Source organism: Nyctereutes procyonoides, unplaced genomic scaffold (assembly GCF_905146905.1).
Source record: "Nyctereutes procyonoides isolate TBG_1078 unplaced genomic scaffold, NYPRO_anot_genome, whole genome shotgun sequence".
Lineage (NCBI taxonomy): Eukaryota > Metazoa > Chordata > Mammalia > Carnivora > Canidae > Nyctereutes > Nyctereutes procyonoides.
Genome location: NW_026575033.1, coordinates 2,618,993 through 2,640,063, shown reverse-complemented (window position 1 = coordinate 2,640,063; position 21,071 = coordinate 2,618,993). Strand labels below are relative to the sequence as shown.

Sequence of the window (21,071 nt, the reverse complement as noted above, 5' to 3'; positions counted from 1 at the left end):
CTGGTTCGAATCTGTCCTTCCAGGGTTTTGGATTGAGAGCTTGGCAGATCTGTCTCCTCAGCTGTGAAAGACAGCAAGAGAGTCAAGTCAGCCCCTGGAGGTTTTGAATTTAAATCATTAGCCTCCTACCCCACACAGCTCACAAAGGAGCAAATGTCTTGAGGATAGACAAATTGCGTAATTGTGGAAAGCCCTTCCCTATAGCAGAACTTTGTCCCCTAAGGACCCTAAGATTGTGGGACATTTAACTTTAAATCTCCTTAGGCTTTAAAAACTTTAACAGCGCAGTTCCCCAGACTCCAGGACCACCATAGAGCTCAGCAAATGCCCATGGTGGAAAACTGGTAAAAAATTAGGGGCTTCTCAAAGTTTTTAGTTTGTTGTGCCAACCACAACCACACAACTACTGAAAGTTCTTCTAGTTTTTCTTTTCCCTAAAAGACCCCCTTTTTCAGGCCAACCCTTATTTTCAGCCCATGCTCAAAACTGACAAATGTCTCCAGAGATGAAATGAAGACAGCCAGGATCATCAACTCATCAGAAAGAGTTCTTTTCAATCTAGAATTATAATATTACTGCTTTCACAGCTGTGACTTTAAACATGATTCTTACAATGATTTGTTGCTTTCCCCCCATAGATGTTACGGTGGGAGTATTGGCCTAATATGACCTCTTGCATCCTTTTTAGAACTGGAAGTCTCATTCCCCTCAAATATGAAACCTCCTACATCACTTACTGCTTTTTTTTTTTTTTTTTTTTTTAAACTGACCTCCTCTTTCCTGACCTCCAGGGCTGGTCACTTAGACTTCTCTTTTACTTTTTCTAAATGGTCTCATTCAATTGCAGTGATATTGAATACTATCTCTACACTGAGAGTTCTCCACCTTGCATCACCAGCCCTTACCTCTTCTAATTGCCAAGTTTGTAAATCTAACTGCATTGTTTCTATCTCCAATTGGATGCTGAAGAGACATCTCAAATCTAAAATGGTTAAATCATAGCTCATCCCCACCCCCACATCCACTCCTCTCAGTTCCTCATCCTTTCCTCTTTCCCTTGCAACCCATATCCAATCCATTGGATAAATATTTTTATGTCTGCCTCCAAAATGGATGCTGAATCGACCAATTCTTATTTCTATTGCTAAAAACCTGGTCTCAGGGGCACCTGGGTGGCTCAGTTGGTTAAGCATCTGCCTTTGGCTCAGGTCATGATCCCAGAGTCCCAGGATGGAGTCTGGTGTTGGGCTTCCTGCTCAGTGGGGAGTCTGCTCCCCCGTCTGTCTCTGCTGCTTCCCCCGTTTGTGCTCTCACTGTAGTAAGTAAATAAAAATCTTTAAAAAAAAAAATCTGTTCTCAGTCTTGCCCAGGATACTAGGAGTTCTAATCTTTCCCTTCCCCTCCAACCTGCCTGTCAATTCATCTTCACAGCAACTGATACAATTGCCAGTTTCTTTTCTTTTTAAAGATTTTATTTATTAATGAGAGACACACACAGAGAGAGAGAGAGAGAGGGAGAGAGAGAGAGAGAGAGAGAGAGAGAGAGGCAGAGACACAGGCAGAGGGAGAAGCAGGCTCCATGCAGGGAGCCCGAAGTGGGACTCAATCTCAGGACCCCAGGATCACACCCAAGTCATGAATGGGAAAAGAGCTATCATTGCTCAGTGCTATTGGTACATGCTACTGGACTGTAGAAAGGAAATTCAGAAAAGAGCAATATGGTTATGGTTTGGTATTTTCTCTCACTATACTATCCAAAACATAATTGTTTTAATAGTATTATAATCCCTGTGAGGGAAACCTTCTAAAGACTTAACAGTTTCTAAACTCTAAGTAATTAACCTTAACTGCAGATCCATCAGTGATATGTCCTAGCACTGTATTTTACAAGCTGTGAATGATGAAATCAATGTAGTGTTTTCATTGCTAACACTTTATTTTAATGAAATCACAGAAAATATCAGCATACACTGCAGTAGTAAGGGTAAATTTCTGTGAGCATACCCACATACTTAACATGTATGTGTAGGTACTAGGCGGTGCTAGCTTCAAAATGTTAATTATTACTGTGGTCAATGTTTTCAAGAGTAAGGAAGTCACTAGCCTAAAGCATTAGTTTCACATATTTTTATTCCATATAAAACAAAACTTAGACCCATCATGTAGAATACACTTATTTAAGGTTTTGACAGTGTACAAAATTAAAATCTGGGTGTTTAATCCAAAATTTCCCATAAGTATTATCTTGTCTGGTAATTTCTTTCATTTAGTAAGTAAAATTTTAAAGTGTATATTATTCTGGAAGCAAATCATCTCCTAATTCTTCATCAGCAAAATCATCCTCGTCGATTCTTTTTTTGGCTGCAGTTTTTGGTCTTTCTATTTGAGGGCCAAGTGGATCCACATAGGAGGCATCTAGGTTTCAAAACAGATGTTACATTAGAATAATAAATACAATAAATGTGAAACCAATTAATCTCATAATCTAAACTGAACTGAGTGAGCAGAAATGCTCTCCCAAGTCATTTAAAATTTTGTCTGTATATAAAAAATTCTTAATGCCCAGTTATACATTTTGCCATCTCACCAAATCTTCTCCAGACCTGATTACGCCTGTAGGAACTGGGTGGGGAGCACCAGCACTTGCCTATTTCTTTGTTACTGCTACTTTCATAAGGTTCATTTGTTCCAGGTAAAGTTCTGAGTTTGGCACTTAGTCGTTCACCTTTACTACTGGCACTACAGTTCTGGTCACTATCTGAAAACACAAAGATAAAAATGCATTTGTTTTACATGTTGAGAAAACATAACGCTATATTATGAATCTTAAAGTATAGTTATTTGCCAAGAAACAGGTTGCAAAAACAAACAAACAAAAAAACAGGTTGCTTCATTTGGAAGCCAACTTCTGAGGAATATAATTCTTGTTTCCTGAAACTTAAAAGAAACCTCTTGTTGGCAATCTTTAACATAGATAAAACCACTTAGAAGTACTCTTTATATGTAGGCTTTCACATGTATGAAACCTGTATACAGGTTTCAATTTTATAGATTCACTGGTGAGAAGTTAGAGACCATGTTGACAAGTATAACCTAGGAAAGAACAAAGAGCAACTGGAGAAGGAACAAACTGGAAGTCGTAAGATGAGTATGAGCTGTATCATCAACCTCATTATCAAAGCTGGTGAGTGGTCCTAAAATCACATCAAATGAAAAACAGAAGAAGAGGTAGGAGAGGACCTGGATCATATAATTACTTTCTTCAAACATTTGGAAAATGTTCATGTAGAAGAGGATTAGATTTACCCTATACAGAATAGATTTTGGCTTAGTATAAGGAAAACTTTTAAAAGGATTATAGCATCCAAATACGGACTGGCTGCCATGGGAAAAACTGCAATCCATATCACTGAAGATTTTCAAATGGGGCTGAATACTCACATTAGTAGGAAATACTAGAGAGTAATTCTCAACCTTAAATTTCCAATATATTTTGTAAAAGAAACACTCCTCTAGCTCTACAGTTTTTATTTCTTTCCCTTAAAATTCCCATAATGCCATTTTTTCCTATTATGGGAGATTCACTTTTAATAAGAGCTGTCCATCAACATATACTGATCATTTCTTTGCTGAGTATACTTCATATTTTAGTGTATTGATAACGACTCTGGGATTAAACCAAAACAAGGCAGTCTTTAAAATCCCCATATTTTGATGGTGGCCAACCGAACAAAAATTTTGAGTCTAAGTTCTTATAAAAAGCATTACTATTTCCCCCCACTGCTATTATTGGAAAATAAAATCCTTAGTTTTAGACACTGAATGGGTGTAAACATTTTAGTATTTTTTTTTATAATTGTGCTCCCTTCTAATTTTTTGTTATAATTAGGTCCATCTTTTCCATCTGTAAGGATAAATGGGTATCTTTCAACGGGATTAAGTGAGCTCAAGTCAAAGAGTTTGAAAACCATTGTAGGCACTATTTCTTTTTTCAGTTTTCATATTCATATATGTTATCTATATGAATAAAACAAAACTCTGACATCTCCTTCAGGCATCCATAGCACTTCTGAAATCCTAACATACTGAAGGATTCCAATTCTGTGGAAAGAGCAAACTTTAAAAAATAAAAATAGACTTCCTTACAAGAACTTCCAAATGCCCAACTGAAAAGCCATGAATATGTTTTTTAAACATTTTCTATTATAAAACATCAGTGAGGGCATATCATAAATATTCTCATTTCATAATTTTCAATCAACTTTCATGGAGTAACATGGGCAAGTGTAAATGGATCAATAAGCATTTATAAGTATGGGTGAGTTTTATGCCTAAATAATGAAACAAGTTATTATATTTGTTTCACCACAGCAACAAACAACAATTACTATTTCCTAGAGGAAAGTTAACATATTAAATAGCTTCCAAAAACAAGAATCTGGAGATTAATTTATCTGAATTATCAATCAATTAACATTAAAACTTCCAAATGATACTTTTATAAGAGAAAAATCTTAGAATCATAGAATTTAGAGTAATAGGATTCTTGAAACTTACCTATACCAGAAAAAAGAGAATACCCAATGAAATAGACAATGTATATAGATCATTCCCAGAGTAATAAGCAATACAATTGGTTAATAAACATATAAAAATATTTAAATTTACTTAGCCTTTGAAACATATTAAGTGAAGAAAGTCAAGTCAGAATTCTAGGTACCATCTTTATAAAGCTTAAAAAAAGCAAAATTAAAAAGTGTTTGCATACATGATAAAACTGTATGTGAAAAGGCAAACTAAAAAAATATAAACCTGGATATACATAAAACATAAAAAAACCCAAAACCCTCTCACAGTGGTTACCTGTAGGGAAGGCAGGAGGTGGTGTGAGAAAAAGCACATAGATAGGCATAGGAGTAACGTTCTGATTCTAATGCTTTATGATACCTTCATTAATTTTAATTTTATATGCTTTGTAACTGAAGAGTGCTAAATTGATTCTTTTGTAGGTACCAAGTATTACATAATTTAAACCTCCACATAATTCTAAATGTAAGATTCAACATTGCCTATTAAAATGGCCAAGATTTTAAAAATATCAGGTAAGTGAAATGAACAAACCTTCGAGATTAATGTGGTAGTATATATCAACACTTAATTTTGTGGTCACCAAGATAAGTAGAAGAGGAATCTCCAGAACTTTTTCCCTCACAAAGATACCAGCTTGACAATACAGTCCAAAATACCTTTATGAGAATTCCAGAAACCAGTTTATCTGCAGTACCCCAGATAAACTCAAATCCAAGAACAATTGCATTGAAACAGGTAAGAAAAGCCATTTGATGTCAACTGTGTCAGTCCTTATCACAAACTGGCATAACTCAGATTGGGAGAAAAAGTCCCAACATTCTCCCTTGGGGAGGAAAAAGTAGGATGGAACATACATCCAACATCTTGGCTTTTTAAGGAACCATGTGAGAGACTGGTTTCTGTTTTGCTTTACTTGGAGTGCTGATAAGGAACCAACATACTCTTGATGATAACAAAAGAGAGCTTGGTGGTTTGTTGCAGTGCCAGAGTACATTCTCTCACTATGCCCAGAAGCTAACACAGCTTGCTGTGATCTAGGGAAAGGATCAAGCTCATGGCTTCTTCCTGAGCAAGGAAAAATTAGAGTAGAATGTACATCCAGTAGTCCAGCTTGTGGTGTTGGCAGTGATTCCCAAGGGCCTGGTCTCACCTGACTCAGAGCGCTAATGGGGAATTGGCACATCTTGGATGCATGGGGGCTGCCCAGAACAAAAGAGGGCTCAGTAGCTTATGGTAGTGCTAGAGGTCCTACAGCGCTATAGATATCAGAGGAAGTAACAGATTACAGATCCTGAAACCTCTCTAATTGGGAAATTACGTATAAAAGCTGAGAGAAGATGCCATACCATACCATAAAAGCTTTAAGAAACTCCCATTGTCTCTAGTGGGGCTCACATGTGACAGTTTCCCTTGTACACAGCCAGGCACCTAAACCAGAGAAAAGTGGCTGTTTTTTCATATGAAGAAATAGCAAGAAACATGAAAACATGGCCCAATGAGAGAAAAAAAACAAATCTTCAGAAATTGACCCTGAGGAAATGGAAATCTATTGATCACCCAACAAAAAATCCAAAATAAATGTCTTAAATAAGCTCAGTGTGCTACAGGAGAACACAGACAGACAATAAATAAAATCAGAAACATGAAGCATGAATGAAAGTAAACTATCAGAGACAGAAACTAAAAAAGGACCAAGCAGAAATTCTGAGGCTGAAGAATAAAACAATAACTGAATTGAAAATGCACTAGAAGGATTCAAACACAGATGTGGTCAGAGAGAATAAAGGATCTGTGAGCTCGCAGAGAGGTCATCTGAAATTACCATCTCAGAAGAACAAAAAGTAAACAGAATGAAGAAATGTGAGGAAAGCCTAAGAGACTTATGAAGCATAATTTAGATTTTGGGACATAAATGAATATATGTATTATAAGAGTCCCAGAAAGAGATCAATATACATATTATGGGGCAGAGAGATTTGAAGAAATAATGGGTGAAAACTTCCCAAATATGAGAAAGGAAATGAATATCCAAATTCAAGAACTCAAGGAACTCCAAATAGGATGGACATAACAAGATGCCCATTGAGACCCATTATAATCAAAGTGAAAATTCAAAGACAAAGAATCTTAAAATGAGCAAGAGAAAAGCTAATTCATCATAAACAAGGAAGCCAGCATATAATGATGAGCTTTCACAGCAGAGACATTACAGGCTACAAGGGAATGGGATGGTATCTTCAAAGTAAAGAAAGAAGAAATATCTGCCAACCAAGAATACAATATTTGGCAAAACTATCCTTCAAAAAGGACGGAGAAGTAGACTTTCCTGGATAAAGAAAAGCAGGGGAATTTATCACCACTAGACGTGCCTTGCATGAATTGCTAAATCCTTTAAATTGAAACAAAAGGACATTAGATTATAAGAGAAAAATCATACGAAAATATAAAGCTCTCTGTAAAGGTAAATATAAACACAGAATCCTGTAATACTGCCATGGTAGTACATAAATCACTTTTAATTCAGGTGTAGTATATAAAAGATAAAATCATAAAAATAACTATGAAATTATGTTAATGAATACAAATGATAAAAAGATATAATTTGTAATATTGATAACACAGTGTTGGGGCAATGTAAAGGAGTAAAGTTTTTGTGTGTAATTGAAGTTGTTATTAGTTTAAAATAAATTGAAATAGATTGTTATAAGTATAGGATGTTTATGTAATTCCCATGGTAATCACCTACAGAAGATACACAAAAGAAAATCAGAAAGGATTGAATGTACGCTGCTACAAAAAATACAAACAAGTGAAAAAAGCAATGACACACAAAAGAAGACAGCAAGAGAGGGAAAGGACAAAATAACTACAAGGCATACAAAAAATTTAACATAATGGCAATAGTAAGTACTTATCTATTTGTAATTATTTTAAATATGAACGGATTAAACTCCTTAAAAAGACACAGAGTGGCTGATAGGTTAAAAAAAATTTACAGCTATATGTTATCTATAAGAAACTATATTTATTTTAAAAATATTTTATTTGAGAGAGAGAGAGAGCAAGCACACATTTGAGGGAGAGGCAGAAGCAGACCCCACTGAGCAGGGAGCCTGACTCGAGGCTTGATCCCAGGACCCTGAGATCATGACCTAGGCCGAAGGCAAATGCTTAACTGACTAAGCCACCGAGGTGCCCCAGAGACTAACTTTAGATACAATGACACACATAGGCTAAACGTGAAATGATGAAAAAAGATATTCCATGAAAATGGTAACAAGAAGAGAATAGGAGTGGCCATACTTATTTCAAACAACATGGACTTTAAGTCAAAAACTGTCACAGAGATAAAGGACATTATATAATGATCAAAAGGCCAGTTCACCAAGAAGATATAATAATTATATATGCACTTTAACAGCAGAGGACCCAATATATGAAAGGAACATTGACAGAAATGAAAAAGAAAAGATAGTAACATAGTAATACTAGGAGGTTTCAATGTCTCACTTTCCATAATAGATCAGTGAGCAGAATATCAAAAGGAACCAGAGGACTTGCAACACTATAGTTTAGACTGAACAGATATTTACAGAATACATCATCCAACAACAGCAGGATAAATGTTCCAGTGCACATGGAACAATTAATTATCCAGGATAAATCTTAGGTTAGCTATTAAACAAATTTCAACAAATTTAAGAAGTTTGAAATCATACCAATCACACTCTTGAACACTCAATGAGACAAAGAAGAAATCATAAGGGGAATTTAAAAGTGTCTCGAAGCCAACGAAAACAAAACATACCATTACTGGATGTGGCAGAAGCTGTACTAAGAGCAGTATAGTTATAAATATATGCATTTTTTAAAATTTTTATTTATTTATGATAGTCACAGAGAGAGAGAGAGGCAGAGACACAGACAGAGGGAGAAGCAGGCTCCATGCACCGGGAGCCCGACATGGGATTCGATCCTGGGTCTCCAGGATCGCGCCCTGGGCCAGAGGCAGGCGCCAAACCGCTGCGCCACCCAGGGATCCCCATAAATATATGCATTTAAAAGAAGAAAGATTTCAAATTAATAACCTAAATAGGTTTGCCTGGCCTGGGTGGCTCAGTGGTTGAGCATCTGCCTTCAGCTCAGGGTGTGATCCGGGGTCCTGGGATCGAGTCAGGCTCCCTGCAAGGAGCCTGCTTCTCCCTCTGCCTATGTCTCTGCTTCTCTCTGTCTTTCATGAATAAATAAATAAAGTATTAAAAAAAAAACTAAATAGGGATCCCTGGGTGGCGCAGTGGTTTGGCGCACCTGCCTTTGGCCCAGGGCGTGATCCTGGAGACCCAGGATCGAATCCCACATCGGGCTCCCGGTGCATGGAGCCTGCTTCTCCCTCTGCCTGTGTCTCTGCCTCTCTCTCTCTCTCTATCATAAATAAATAAATTAAAAAAAAAAAACTAAATAAACACCTCAAAGAATTAAAAAGAGAAGAACTAAACCTGACTTAGCAAAAGGAAGGAAATTATAAATATGTGAAAAGAAATAAACACAATATAGCAGAGAAAAATAATAAAAAAAATAAAACTAGGAGTTAGTTTTTTTTGAAAAGTTCAAGAAAACAAACCCTTAGCTAGACTGAGAAAAAGAGAAAAGACAAAATAACAAATGAAGATGTGAAGACAAATAAATCAGAAATGAGAGGAGACATTACAACTGATGCCACAGAAATAAAAAGGATCATAGAAGACTACTGTGAACAATTTTATGTGAAAAAATTGGGTAACATATCATAAATAATTAAGTTTCTAGAAACATACAATGTACTAAGACTGACTAATGAAGAAATAAAAAATATGAATGACCTAGAAGTAACAAGTGGATTTAATCAGTAATCAAATACCTCCCAACAAAGAAAACCCTTGGACCAGATGGCTTTACTGGAGAATTCTATCAAATATTTAAAGAAGAAATAACACCAATACTTCTCAAACTTCCAAATAAAACTGAAAAGGAGGGAACACCTCCAAATTCATTCTATGAGGAAAGCATAGAACATCTATACCCAAATCATACAAAGATACTATACGAAAACTATAGATCAATATCCCTGATGACTACTGATACAAAAATCTTCAATAAAATGCAAATTTATGGGGCAGCCCGGGTGGCTTAGCGGTTTAGCGCTGCCTTTGGCCCAGGGCGTGGTCCTGGAGACCCCGGATTAAGTCCCATGTCGGGCTCCTTGCATGGAGCCTGCTTCTCCCTCTGCCTGTGTCTCTGCCTCTCTCTCCCTCTCTGTCTCTCATGAATAATAATAATAAAAAAACCTTTAAAAATGAAATTTAACTTGACAACATATTAAAAGAACTATGGTTCTTCATCATGTGGACCAAATGGAATTTATTCTTGGAATGCAAGGGTGGTTCAATATATGAAAACTAATCTGTATAACATATCACATTAATAGAATGAAGTAGCAAAAACCATGTGTACAATGGAGAAAGGACAGTTCCTTGAACAGTGTTGGTAAAAGTGTCTATCTATATCCATATAATGAGGTTGGATCCTTATCTCACACAATATGCAAACATTAATTCAAAATGAATTAAAGACGTAAATGTAAGACCTGAAATTATAAAACTCCTAGAAGAAAACACAGGGTCTGGAAAGCTTCATGACACTGGATTTGGCATGATTTCTTGGGTGTGACACCAAAAGCACAGGCAACAAAAGAAAGAAAAGACAAATGGGATTACATTAAACTTTAAAAACTGTGCAGCAAAGCAAACAATCCAACAGGGTGGAAGACAACCTGAGGAATGAGAAAATATATCTGCAAGCCATATATTTGATGAGGTTAATATCTATACTTATTAAAAAATCCTACAACTCAACAACCATAACATAAACAACCCAATTAAAAAGTTAGGCAAAGAACTTGCATAGACATTTCTCTAAAGAAGATATTTAAATGGCCAACAAGTATAGGAAAGGATGCTCAACATTACTAATCATCAGGGAAATGAAAATGAAAAGCACAATGAAACATGACCTCACACCCATTAGGTAGCCAATACCAAGTAACAGAAAATAACAAGTGTCGCCAAGTACATTACCTCTACACTTCTGGCAGAAATGTAAATGGTGTAGTGCTATGTAAAACAGTAAGAAGGTTTCTCAAAATATTAAAAATAGAATTGCCATATGACCCAGCAATTCTGCTTCTGGGTATATATTCAAAAGGATCTTGTAGAGATATCTGCACACCTCCTGTTCATTATTATTTATAATAGCCGAGAGATAGCAGCAATCTAAATATCCATTAATAGATGAATGAATAAAGAAAATACTGTGTATACATACAAGGGAATATTGCTCACCCTTAAAAAGGAAGAAAATCTGGTCATATGCTACATCATGGATGACCCTCGAGGACATTATACTAAGTGTAATAGAAGCTAGGGGGTAGGAGAGGATTGTTGTTAAATGGGTACAGTTTTAGTTTTGCAAGAAACAGAATAGACAGTGGTTGCCAGTGGTGGGGAGAATAGAGGGGGAAAAGGGCAGTAGTTGTTCACTGGGTATAGAGTTTCAGGTTTGCAAGATGAGAAAGTTCTAGAGACCTGCTGCACACCAATGCAGCACTAACACTGTACACTTAATGTTAATTAAGATAGTATTTTTTTGGTTTTGACCATGATTTTTTTAAAAAGGCAAAAGTTTACACATCTTTACATTTGGCAATTCTACTCCTAAAATTTACTAAGGATATGATGGCAAATAAAGTAAGCATGCTACAACATTTAGCAGTATTATTATCTGGGTACAAAATTTTGAGTAACCTTAGTTTTTTCCTTTGTTTTTGTCTGAAAGTCTACATTTTCTGTAATAGTATTCATTTTTGGTAGTATTTTAGGAAACTATTATCTTTCTGAAGTTAAGAGAGTTCATTGGAGAGAGCAATGTGATGCTTTAAGGCTCTAGCAAAGGAATAGATTTGACTCACGTTTCTCTCATGTAAATCTTTTCTTTACACTGTGCATCACCAGGGAGACCAACCCTGTCCCTGCCCCAGGTATATGTAGTTATAATCAACATACAAAAGATGGCACACACTTAATGTGTGGATAGAGGTGTCTCATAAAGCCATCAATATAATGAGGATGAAGTACAAATCTATCACCCTCCAGTTTCCCTTTGCCCCTTTGAAATTCCTCATTCCCACTTCCCGCCCCATTCATCCATCCCAATCTTCAGGTAACTACTGATCTGTTTTCCATCACTACGTATGTGTGTGCTCTTTTTAAAAAACCTGGCTTCTTTGATTCAGCAGAGATTCAGCTATGATGTTTCAGGTGTTTTTCCATTTAATTGTGAAGTAGTTGTGTAGACATGCTACAATTTATTCCTTTGTTGATGACTTTTGTGTTGTTTCCAGTTTGGGGGTATTTGAAATAAAGCTGCTAATGAATATTTTTGTCCAAGTCTTTGTGTGGACACATACTTTCATTTTTCTTGAGTAAAATCTTAGAATAGCTAGGTTGTATGGTAAATATATGTCTAACTTTAAAAGAAACTGTCGGGCAGCCCCGGTGGCGCAGCGGTTTAGCGCCGCCTGCAGCCTGGGGTGTGATCCTGGAGACCCGAGATCAAGTCCTGAGTTGGGCTTCCTGCATGGGGCCTGCTTCTCCCTCTGCGTCTCTGCCTCTCTCTGAATGAATGAATGAATGAATGAATAAATCTTAAAAAAAAAATAAAAGAAACTGTCAAACTACTTTCTGAAATGGTTGTGCCATTTTACATTCCCATCAACAGTGAATGAGAGTAACAATTGCTCCACATCCTCACCATCACTTGGTTATGGTTAGTCTTTTCAATTTTAGTCATTCTACTGGGTATCTAATCGTTGCTTTAATTTCATTTCCCCAATGACTAAGAAGTGGCCATATTTTCATGTGCTTAATTTTCATCTGTATACCTTCTTTATCAAAATTTTTTGATGACTTAGTTTATTTTAAATAATTAATATGATGTATTGTTCAGAATGTGGAGGACATGTTTTCCTTTCCTAAATCCCTGTGAATAAAAGTAAATCTATATAAAAACTACAGCAGTACAGAGCATATGTTTGTGTGCTATGGGGATAATAACAGGGGAGGCACCAACATGAATAGATTTTGGAGAACTATTCCTCCCACCCCAGCTTTATTGAGATGTAACTGACATATAGCATTATGTAAGTTTATGGGATGCAATGTGATGATTTGATACACATATATACTGCAGTATTACTAACATAGCACTAGTTAACACCTCCATCATGTCACATAATTACCATGGGGCAGGGGGGTTGGGAACACTTAAGTTCCAAGCATCTTTTTAGTATATAATACAGTTTTGTTAACTATAATCACAACGTTGTCCATTGTATTTCCAGAACTAATTTACCTTCTAATTCCACTCCTGATAACCATGGTAACCATGATTCTACTCTCTGTTCCTACAAGTTTGGCTTTTTATTCCATATGTGAGCAATATCAAACAGTATTGTCTTTCTTTTTTTTAATTTTTATTTATTTATGATAGTCACACACACACACACACACACACACACACAGAGAGAGAGAGAGAGGCAGAGACACAGGCAGAGGGAGAAGCAGGCTCCATGCACCGGGAGCCCGACGTGAGATTCGATCCCGGGTCTCCAGGATCGCGCCCTGGGCCAAAGGCAGGTGCCAAACAGCTGCGCCACCCAGGGATCCCCCAGTATTGTCTTTCTGTCAGACTTATCTCACTTTGTTTAATGCCCCCAAGGTCCATTCAATCCTATTATTTGTTGTTGCAAATAATAGGATTTCCTTGTTTTAAATTAATTTTTATGATGCTTTTTAAAAAAGGATTTTATTTGAGAGAATGCTCAGGAGAGCATGAACAAGGGGGAGGGGCAGTGGCAGAGGGAGAAGCAGACTCCCTGCTGAGTAGGGAGCCCTGCTCAGGACTCCATTCCAGTACCCTGGGATCATGAACTGAGCCAACAGCAGATTCTTAACTGACTGAACTACCAAGGTGCCTGCAAATGGCAGGATTTCCTTATTTTATATGGCTGATTAATACTCTTATTGCACATATACACCACATCTTCATCATTTTATCTGTTGACAGAGACTTAGATTGTTTCCATATCTTGGCTATTGTGAATAATGCTACAATGAACATGGGAGTGCAGATATTGCTTTAATATCCTGTTTTCATTTCCTCTGGATATGAACTCAGAAGTGGGATTGTTGGATCATATGATAGTTCTATTTTTAATATTTTGAAGAGTTTCCAACTGTTTTCCATGGTGGCTGCACCAATTTATATTCTCAACAGTGTACAAAGGTTCCCTTTACTCCACATTCATACCAATACTTGATATCTCTTGTCATTGAGATGACAGTCATTCTAACCGGTGTGAAGTGATGTCTTATTGTAATTTTGATTTGCATTTCCCTGATCATTAGTGATGCTGAACATCTTTTCATGTGTGTTAACCATCTTTATGCATTCTTTGGAAAAATGTCTATTCAATTCTCTATTTTAAAATCTATTTTTTTTGTTATTGCATTATAGGTGTTCTTTATATATTTTAGATATTAGCCCTTATCATATATATGCTCATTCATAGACCTTCCTTCATGAAGTGCCTGTTCAAATATTTTCATGACGGAGCACCTGGGTGGCTCAGTGGTTGAGCATCTGCCTCTGGCTCAGGTTGTCATTCCGGGGTCCTGGAATCGAATCCCACATTGGGCTCCCAGTAGGGAGCCTGCTTCTCCCTCTGCTTATGTCTCTGCCTCTCTCCCTGTGTCTCTCATAAATGAATAAATAAAATCTTAAAAAATATATTTTTTCATGATTAAAAAAAGACAATTGGGTTGTTTTCCTACTTACTATTGAGTTGTAAGAGCTCTTTTTATATTTTAGATACAAGTTCCTTGTCAGATATGTATTTTTCAAGTATTTTCCTATTTTGGCTTGCCTTTTCACTTTTATAGCAGTGTCTTTTGAGAAGTAAAAGTTAATTTTGATGAAGTTCAATTTATCCATTTTAAAAAATTTTATGGATCATAAGCTTTTAATGTCATAGTTAAGAAATCTCTGGCTAGCCCAAAATCATGAAGATTTTCTCCTGTGTTTTCTTCTGCAAGTTTTATAGTTTTCAATTTTGTGATCTATTGTTTTTCTTCCAATTAATTAACATATAGTATATTATTAGTTTCAGAGGTAGAGTTCAGTGATTCATAATACCCAGTGCTCATTACAACACGTGCCCTCCTTAATGATCCATCTTGAGTTAATTTTTGTATATGGTGTAAGGTATAGATCAGTTATTATTATTATATTTTGCATGTGGATGTCCAATTATTCTAGCACTGCTTCCCATAAAATTGCTTTTCGCACTTGTTAAAGGTTAATTGACTATGTATGTTTGGGTCTATTTCCAGACACTTTATTTTGTTCCACTGCTACTAATGTATCAAAAGAAAAACTTTTGATGTCCATATTTCTAGAGTCACATATAACATCTGTTTTACCTGTTCATTTAAATATTTACCTTTTGCTAGTTTGGAAGTTATACATCCCATTTCACTTATTTTTATATTTACTAGATATTTTAGGCATTTTAATATGTGCATTTAACATAATCTAAAATTAATCAGTCTCTTTATCCTCCTCCCAAACAAAGCCAGGATCTTTGAATGCTTTATTAAATGACAACTTACATTCCTGCCTTAAATGGTACCGTGGTCTAGGAATTTAACTGTATCTTGATTTTTAAAAATTCTACAACATAGAGTATTGCCATTATTTTAAATATTGAACATATACTTAGATTTAATAGCCTATTTGCCATCATATTTGCTTTCTTTTCTTTTTGTACTTCTGGCTTTCCCCCCTCAACTTCAAGTACCCCCTTTTTGATTTCTTTTAAAGAGAACCTGCTGGTTAAAAATGCTCTAAAATGGCTTTGTATTATGTTCATTCTTGAAATATAGACTCAATGGCATACAATTCCAAGTTGAAAGTCATTTTCTCTGCACACATTGGAGATATTCTACTATTTCTGGTTTTCTTTTTAGGCTTTGAGAAATCAGCAAGAGTTTTTTCTGCCTTTCATATATTGTAACTTGGCTACAATATATGCATTTTTATCCCATTTGAGAGTTATTTAGCCTCAATAATCTGAGCATCTTTTTTTTTCAAAGATTTTATTTATTCATGAGACACACAGAGAGGCAGATACACAGGCAGAGGGAGAAGCAAGCTCTTTGCAGGGAGCCTGATATGGGACTCGATCCCAGGACTCCTGGATGATGACCTGAGCCAAAGGCAGACACTCAACCCCTGAGCCACCCCGGTGCCCCCTGAGGATCTTATTAATTCTCGAAAATCTCAGCCATTATTTATTTCCTTTTCCTTATTCTTTCTAACCCAATTATATCTAGGCTAGACCTTATTCACTACATCCTTCATGTCCCTCAATCTCTCCTGCTTTCCATCATTATGACCCTCTATCCTTCATTCTTAGTAATTTCTTCAGCTCTATCTTCCAAGTCATGTATTCTCTCTTCATCTGATCTAATTTGCTGTTCAGGGCCAGCAAACTTTTTCTGTAAAGGACCATTTAGAAAATATTTTAGGCTTTGTGTGCCATATGGTTTCTGTAGGAACATGAAGGCAGAATGAGCATGGCTGTGCTCCAGGAAAACTTTTATTGACAAAAATAGGTGGTAGCTTAAGCCAGATCTGATCTGTAAACTGTAGTTTTCCAACCCCCGGTTTAAACCATAAATTTTCAGGGCTCCTGGGTAGCTTAGTCAGTTAATCATCTGCCTTCAGCTTGAATCATGATCCTGAGGTCCTGGAATCAAGCCCCATGTTAGGTTCCCTACTCAGTGGAAAGCTTACTTCTTCCTCTGCCTTCCCCCCACTTGTGCTCTTGCTCTATCTCAAATAAATAAAAATCTTAAAAAAAATTCTCAAAAACCAAAACCAAAACAAAACAAACAAAAAAACAAAAACAAAAACAAAAATCCAAAAACAAAATTTCTAATAGAGGAATTTATAATTTCAATTATATTTTTTAGTTTTGGAAGCTGTATTTGGTTCTTTTCAATCTGTGTAGTAACTTTTATATTCTTTATCCCTTTGTCATACTTAAAATACACAAGTACTGCCCACTATGTTGATCTGATTCCTGAGTTTGTATAGTGAGAATTTGGACAATGAGGGAAGGATTGTGCTGATTCTTCAATTTTAGATAGCAAGTGTTTAAGAGCTCAGGTACCAGAGGATAAAAACACATCAAACTCCCCACCCCAAACACAAAAAAACAAATTCAATCCATTCAGTTCTAGAGTTCAAATAACAAGAGATATTTCCATTCCCACTTTTATATTTTTACCTGATAATTAGAACATCTGTAGTCTTTGAAAATTGGATTCTACAGCTTCTGTTGTTGCTCATTCATAGTGCTTTTTCCTCATGTGCTCAGACATCTTTAAATTGTATGTTCCTGTTTTTTTAAACTTTATCTGAAGGATGTATTTGAGGTTTATTTACAGTATATTACTTCAGGATAGATTTAAACTTGTTTCTCCTTAGGTACCTGGGAGCAGCACCAACTCCATTCCACTTTGTGCCAAATTTTCAGTGTGGGGTTCCTTCAGGTCACACAGGTAATATATATTCTAGCTCCCAAAGTCTGTGATTGAGGGTTTATGGTTAGGAATTTTCCAGGGAGCTTTTCCTGTTTTTTACATTCCAGTAGTGCCAACATGGAAATCCATCCTTTGCAGGGTGGATTTTTTTTTTCTAGTTGACCTACTGCCAGTATTTCCTATTAGGGGTCCTGGTTTTATAAAGGGATTCTTTGATTTGACCTCTGACTTTTTGGGGCCCCTCACTGCATCCTTTGTTCCTCATGAATGGCCTATAAATCTAGGCTCTAGGCCACCAGGGATTAGCTAGAACCAATGCCAGCTTCTACACAAATTTATTCCTTTGGATTTAAATTTACTACCTTTTTTTTTTTTTTTAAGGTTCCACATCCAGCAAGGAGCCCAATATTGGGCTTGAACTCATAACCCTGAGATCAAGACCTGACCGTGAGATCAACAATCAGACACTTGGGCACCTGGGTGGCTCAGTGGTTGAGCATCTGCCTTTGGTTCAGGTCGTGATCCCAGGATCCTGGGATTGAGTCCTGCATCAGACTCCCCATAGGGAGCCTAATTCTCTCTCTGGCTTGTGTCTCTGACTCTCTTAAAAAAAAAAAAAAAAGAGAGAGACACTTAAACCAACTGGGCCACACAGGTGCCCCTCTACTCAGTTTTAATCTCCAAAGATTTTCCTTTTTTCTTGCCATTTCAGCCATGCATTTAAAAAACCTTTTTCATTTTCTTATTTTCTTTCCTCTCCACCAAACCCCCCATCCAATACTGAATTCACCATTTTTAGGAGTGCTATTCCTGGAGGAGTTTCCCTGAATATTCAGTCCATCTTACTGTCAGAAATAGAAGTAATAATTTTATAGTCAGCAGGAAACACATAATGTTACTAAAAAGATTAAGCCTAACCTCTTTTTATGTTTCAGATGAGAAAACAGGCCTAAGGAGGTAAAGTCACTTGTTCAAGAGTTCACGGTTTAAGTTAGTGCCAAGGCCATCTGTGAAACAGAGGATTCCAACTGCTAACCTAGTCCTTGCCCATTCTACAATTATGCCTCTTTAGCAAAGGACCCATGTAAAGTGTGGCACTTTCCATCCAGTTGTGGAAAGTTTTTTTATTTTTTTTATTTATTTTATTTTTTTATAAATTGATTTTTATTGGTGTTCAATTTACCAACATACAGAATAACACCCAGTGCTCATCCCGTCAAGTGTCCCCCTCCGTGCCCGTCACCCATTCACCCCCACCCCCCGCCCTCCTCCCCTTCCACCACCCCTAGTTCATTTCCCAGAGTTAGAAGTCTTTATGTTCTGTGTCCCTTTCTGATATCTCCCACACATTTCTTCTCCCTTCCCTTATATTCCCCTTCACTATTATTCATATTCCCAAAATGAGTGAGAACATACACTGTTTGTCCTTCTCCGATTGACTTACTTCACTCAGTATAATACCCTCCAGTTCCATCCACGTTGAAGCAAATGGTGGGTATTTGTCATTTCTAATGGCTGAGTAATATTCCATTGTATACATAAATCACATCTTCTTTATCCATTCATCTTTCGATGGGCACCGAGGCTCCTTCCACAGTTTGGCTATTGTGGACATGGCTGCTAGAAACATCGGGGTGCAGGTGCCCCGGCGTTTCATTGCATCTGAATCTTCGGGGTAAATCCCTAACAGTGCAATTGAAGGGTCGTAGGGCAGGTCTATTTTTAATTCTTTGAGGAACCTCCACACAGCTTTCCAGAGTGGCTGCACCAGTTCACATTCCCACCAACAGTGTAAGAGTGTTCCCTTTTCTCCGCATCCTCTCCAACATTTGTTGTTTCCTGCCTTATTAATTTTCCCCATTCTCACTGGTGTGAGGTGGTATCTCATTGTGGTTTTGATTTGTATTTCCCTGATGGCAAGTGATGCAGAGCATTTTCTCATGTGCATGTTGGCCATGTCTATGTCTTCCTCTGTGAGATTTCTCTTCATGTCTTTTGCCCATTTCATGATTGGATTGTTTGTTTCTTTGGTGTTGAGTTTAAGAAGTTCTTTATAGATTTTGGAAACTAGCCCTTTATCTGATATGTTATTTGCAAATATCTTCTCCCATTCTGTAGGCTGTCTTTGAGTTTTGTTGACTGTATCCTTTGCTGTGCAAAAGCTTCTTATCTTGATGAAGTCCCAATAGTTCATTTTTGCTTTTGTTTCTTTTGTTTTCGTGGATGTATCTTGCAAGAAGTTACTGTGGCCAAGTTCAAAAAGGGTGTTGCCTGTGTTCTCCTCTAGGATTTTGATGGAGTCTTGTCTCACATTTAAATCTTTCATCCATTTTGAGTTTATCTTTGTGTATGGTGCAAGAGAGTGGTCTAGTTTCATTCTTCTGCATGTGGATGACCAATTTTCCCAGCACCATTTATTGAAGAGACTGTCTTTCTTCCAGTGGATAGTCTTTCCTCCTTTGTCGAATATTAGTTGACCATAAAGTTCAGGGTCCATTTCTGGGTTCTCTATTCTGTTCCATTGGTCTATGTGTCTGTTTTTGTGCCAGTACCACACTGTCTTGATGACCACAGCTTTGTAGTACAACCTGAAATCTGGCATTGTGATGCCCCCAGCTATGGTTTTCTTTTTTAAAATTCCCCTGGCTATTCGGGGTCTTTTCTGATGAACATGGATGCAAAAATTCTCAACAAGATACTAGCCAATAGGATCCAACAACACATTAAGAAAATTATTCACCATGACCAAGTAGGATTTATCCCCGGGACACAAGGCTGGTTCAACACTCGTAAAACAATCAATGTGATTCATCATATCAGCAAGAGAAAAACCAAGAACCATATGATCCTCTCATTAGATGCAGAGAAAGCATTTGACAAAATACAGCATCCATTCCTGATCAAAACTCTTCAGAGTGTAGGGATAGAGGGAACTTTCCTCGATATCTTGAAAGCCATCTACGAAAAGCCCACAGCAAATATCATTCTCAATGGGGAAGCACTGGGAGCCTTTCCCCTAAGATCAGGAACCAGACAGGGACGTCCACTCTCACCACTGCTATTCAACATAGTATTGGAAGTCCTAGCCTCAGCAATCAGACAACAAAAAGACATTAAAGGCATTCAAATTGGCAAAGAAGAAGTCAAACTCTCCCTCTTCGCCGATGACATGATACTCTACATAGAAAACCCAAAAGCCTCCATCCCAAGATTGCTAGAACTCATACAGCAATTTGGTAGCGTGGCAGGATACAAAATCAATGCCCAGAAATCAATGGCATTCCTATACACTAACAATGAGACTGAAGAAAGAGAAATTAAGGAATCAATCCCATTTACAATTGCACCCAAAAGCATAAGATACCTAGGAATAAACCTAACCAAAGAGGTAAAGGATCTATACCCTAAAAACTATAGAACACTTCTGAAAGAAATTGAGGAAGACACAAAGAGATGGAAAAATATTCCATGCTCATGGATTGGCAGAATTAATATTGTGAAAATGTCAATGCTACCCAGGGCAATTTACACGTTCAATGCAATCCCTATCAAAATACCATGGACTTTCTTCAGAGACTTAGAACAAATTATTTTAATATTTGTGTGGAAAGTTTATATGAGTAAGCACAGCCTTATTCACCTACACGTACCTAACCACATGCTATTCCAAGCTTAACAGCACAGAATATGACTGTCTTAACAATGTATCAAGGCAAAGTAAACTCACGACCTCTTTTCATAGCTCTATGTTTTAGACCCTTCTCCTATCTTCAGAATAGC

At 36.9% G+C, this 21,071-nt stretch overlaps 1 protein-coding gene across 3 annotated transcripts in view; it reads right to left on the bottom strand.

The window, feature by feature from the left end:
* Window positions 1-2,116: 2,116 nt before the first annotated feature.
* Window positions 2,117-21,071, bottom strand: part of IFT88 (intraflagellar transport 88) — a 135,651-nt gene continuing 116,696 nt past the window's right edge. For all 3 annotated transcript variants that reach the window (XM_055317336.1, XM_055317335.1, XM_055317334.1), the window contains 2 exons: window positions 2,648-2,758; window positions 2,117-2,415 (listed from right to left, as the gene is read on the bottom strand). In XM_055317336.1, coding sequence (XP_055173311.1) covers window positions 2,294-2,415; window positions 2,648-2,758 — 233 coding nt within the window. In that variant the 3' untranslated portion in view covers window positions 2,117-2,293. The remainder of the gene's footprint in view (window positions 2,416-2,647; window positions 2,759-21,071) is intronic.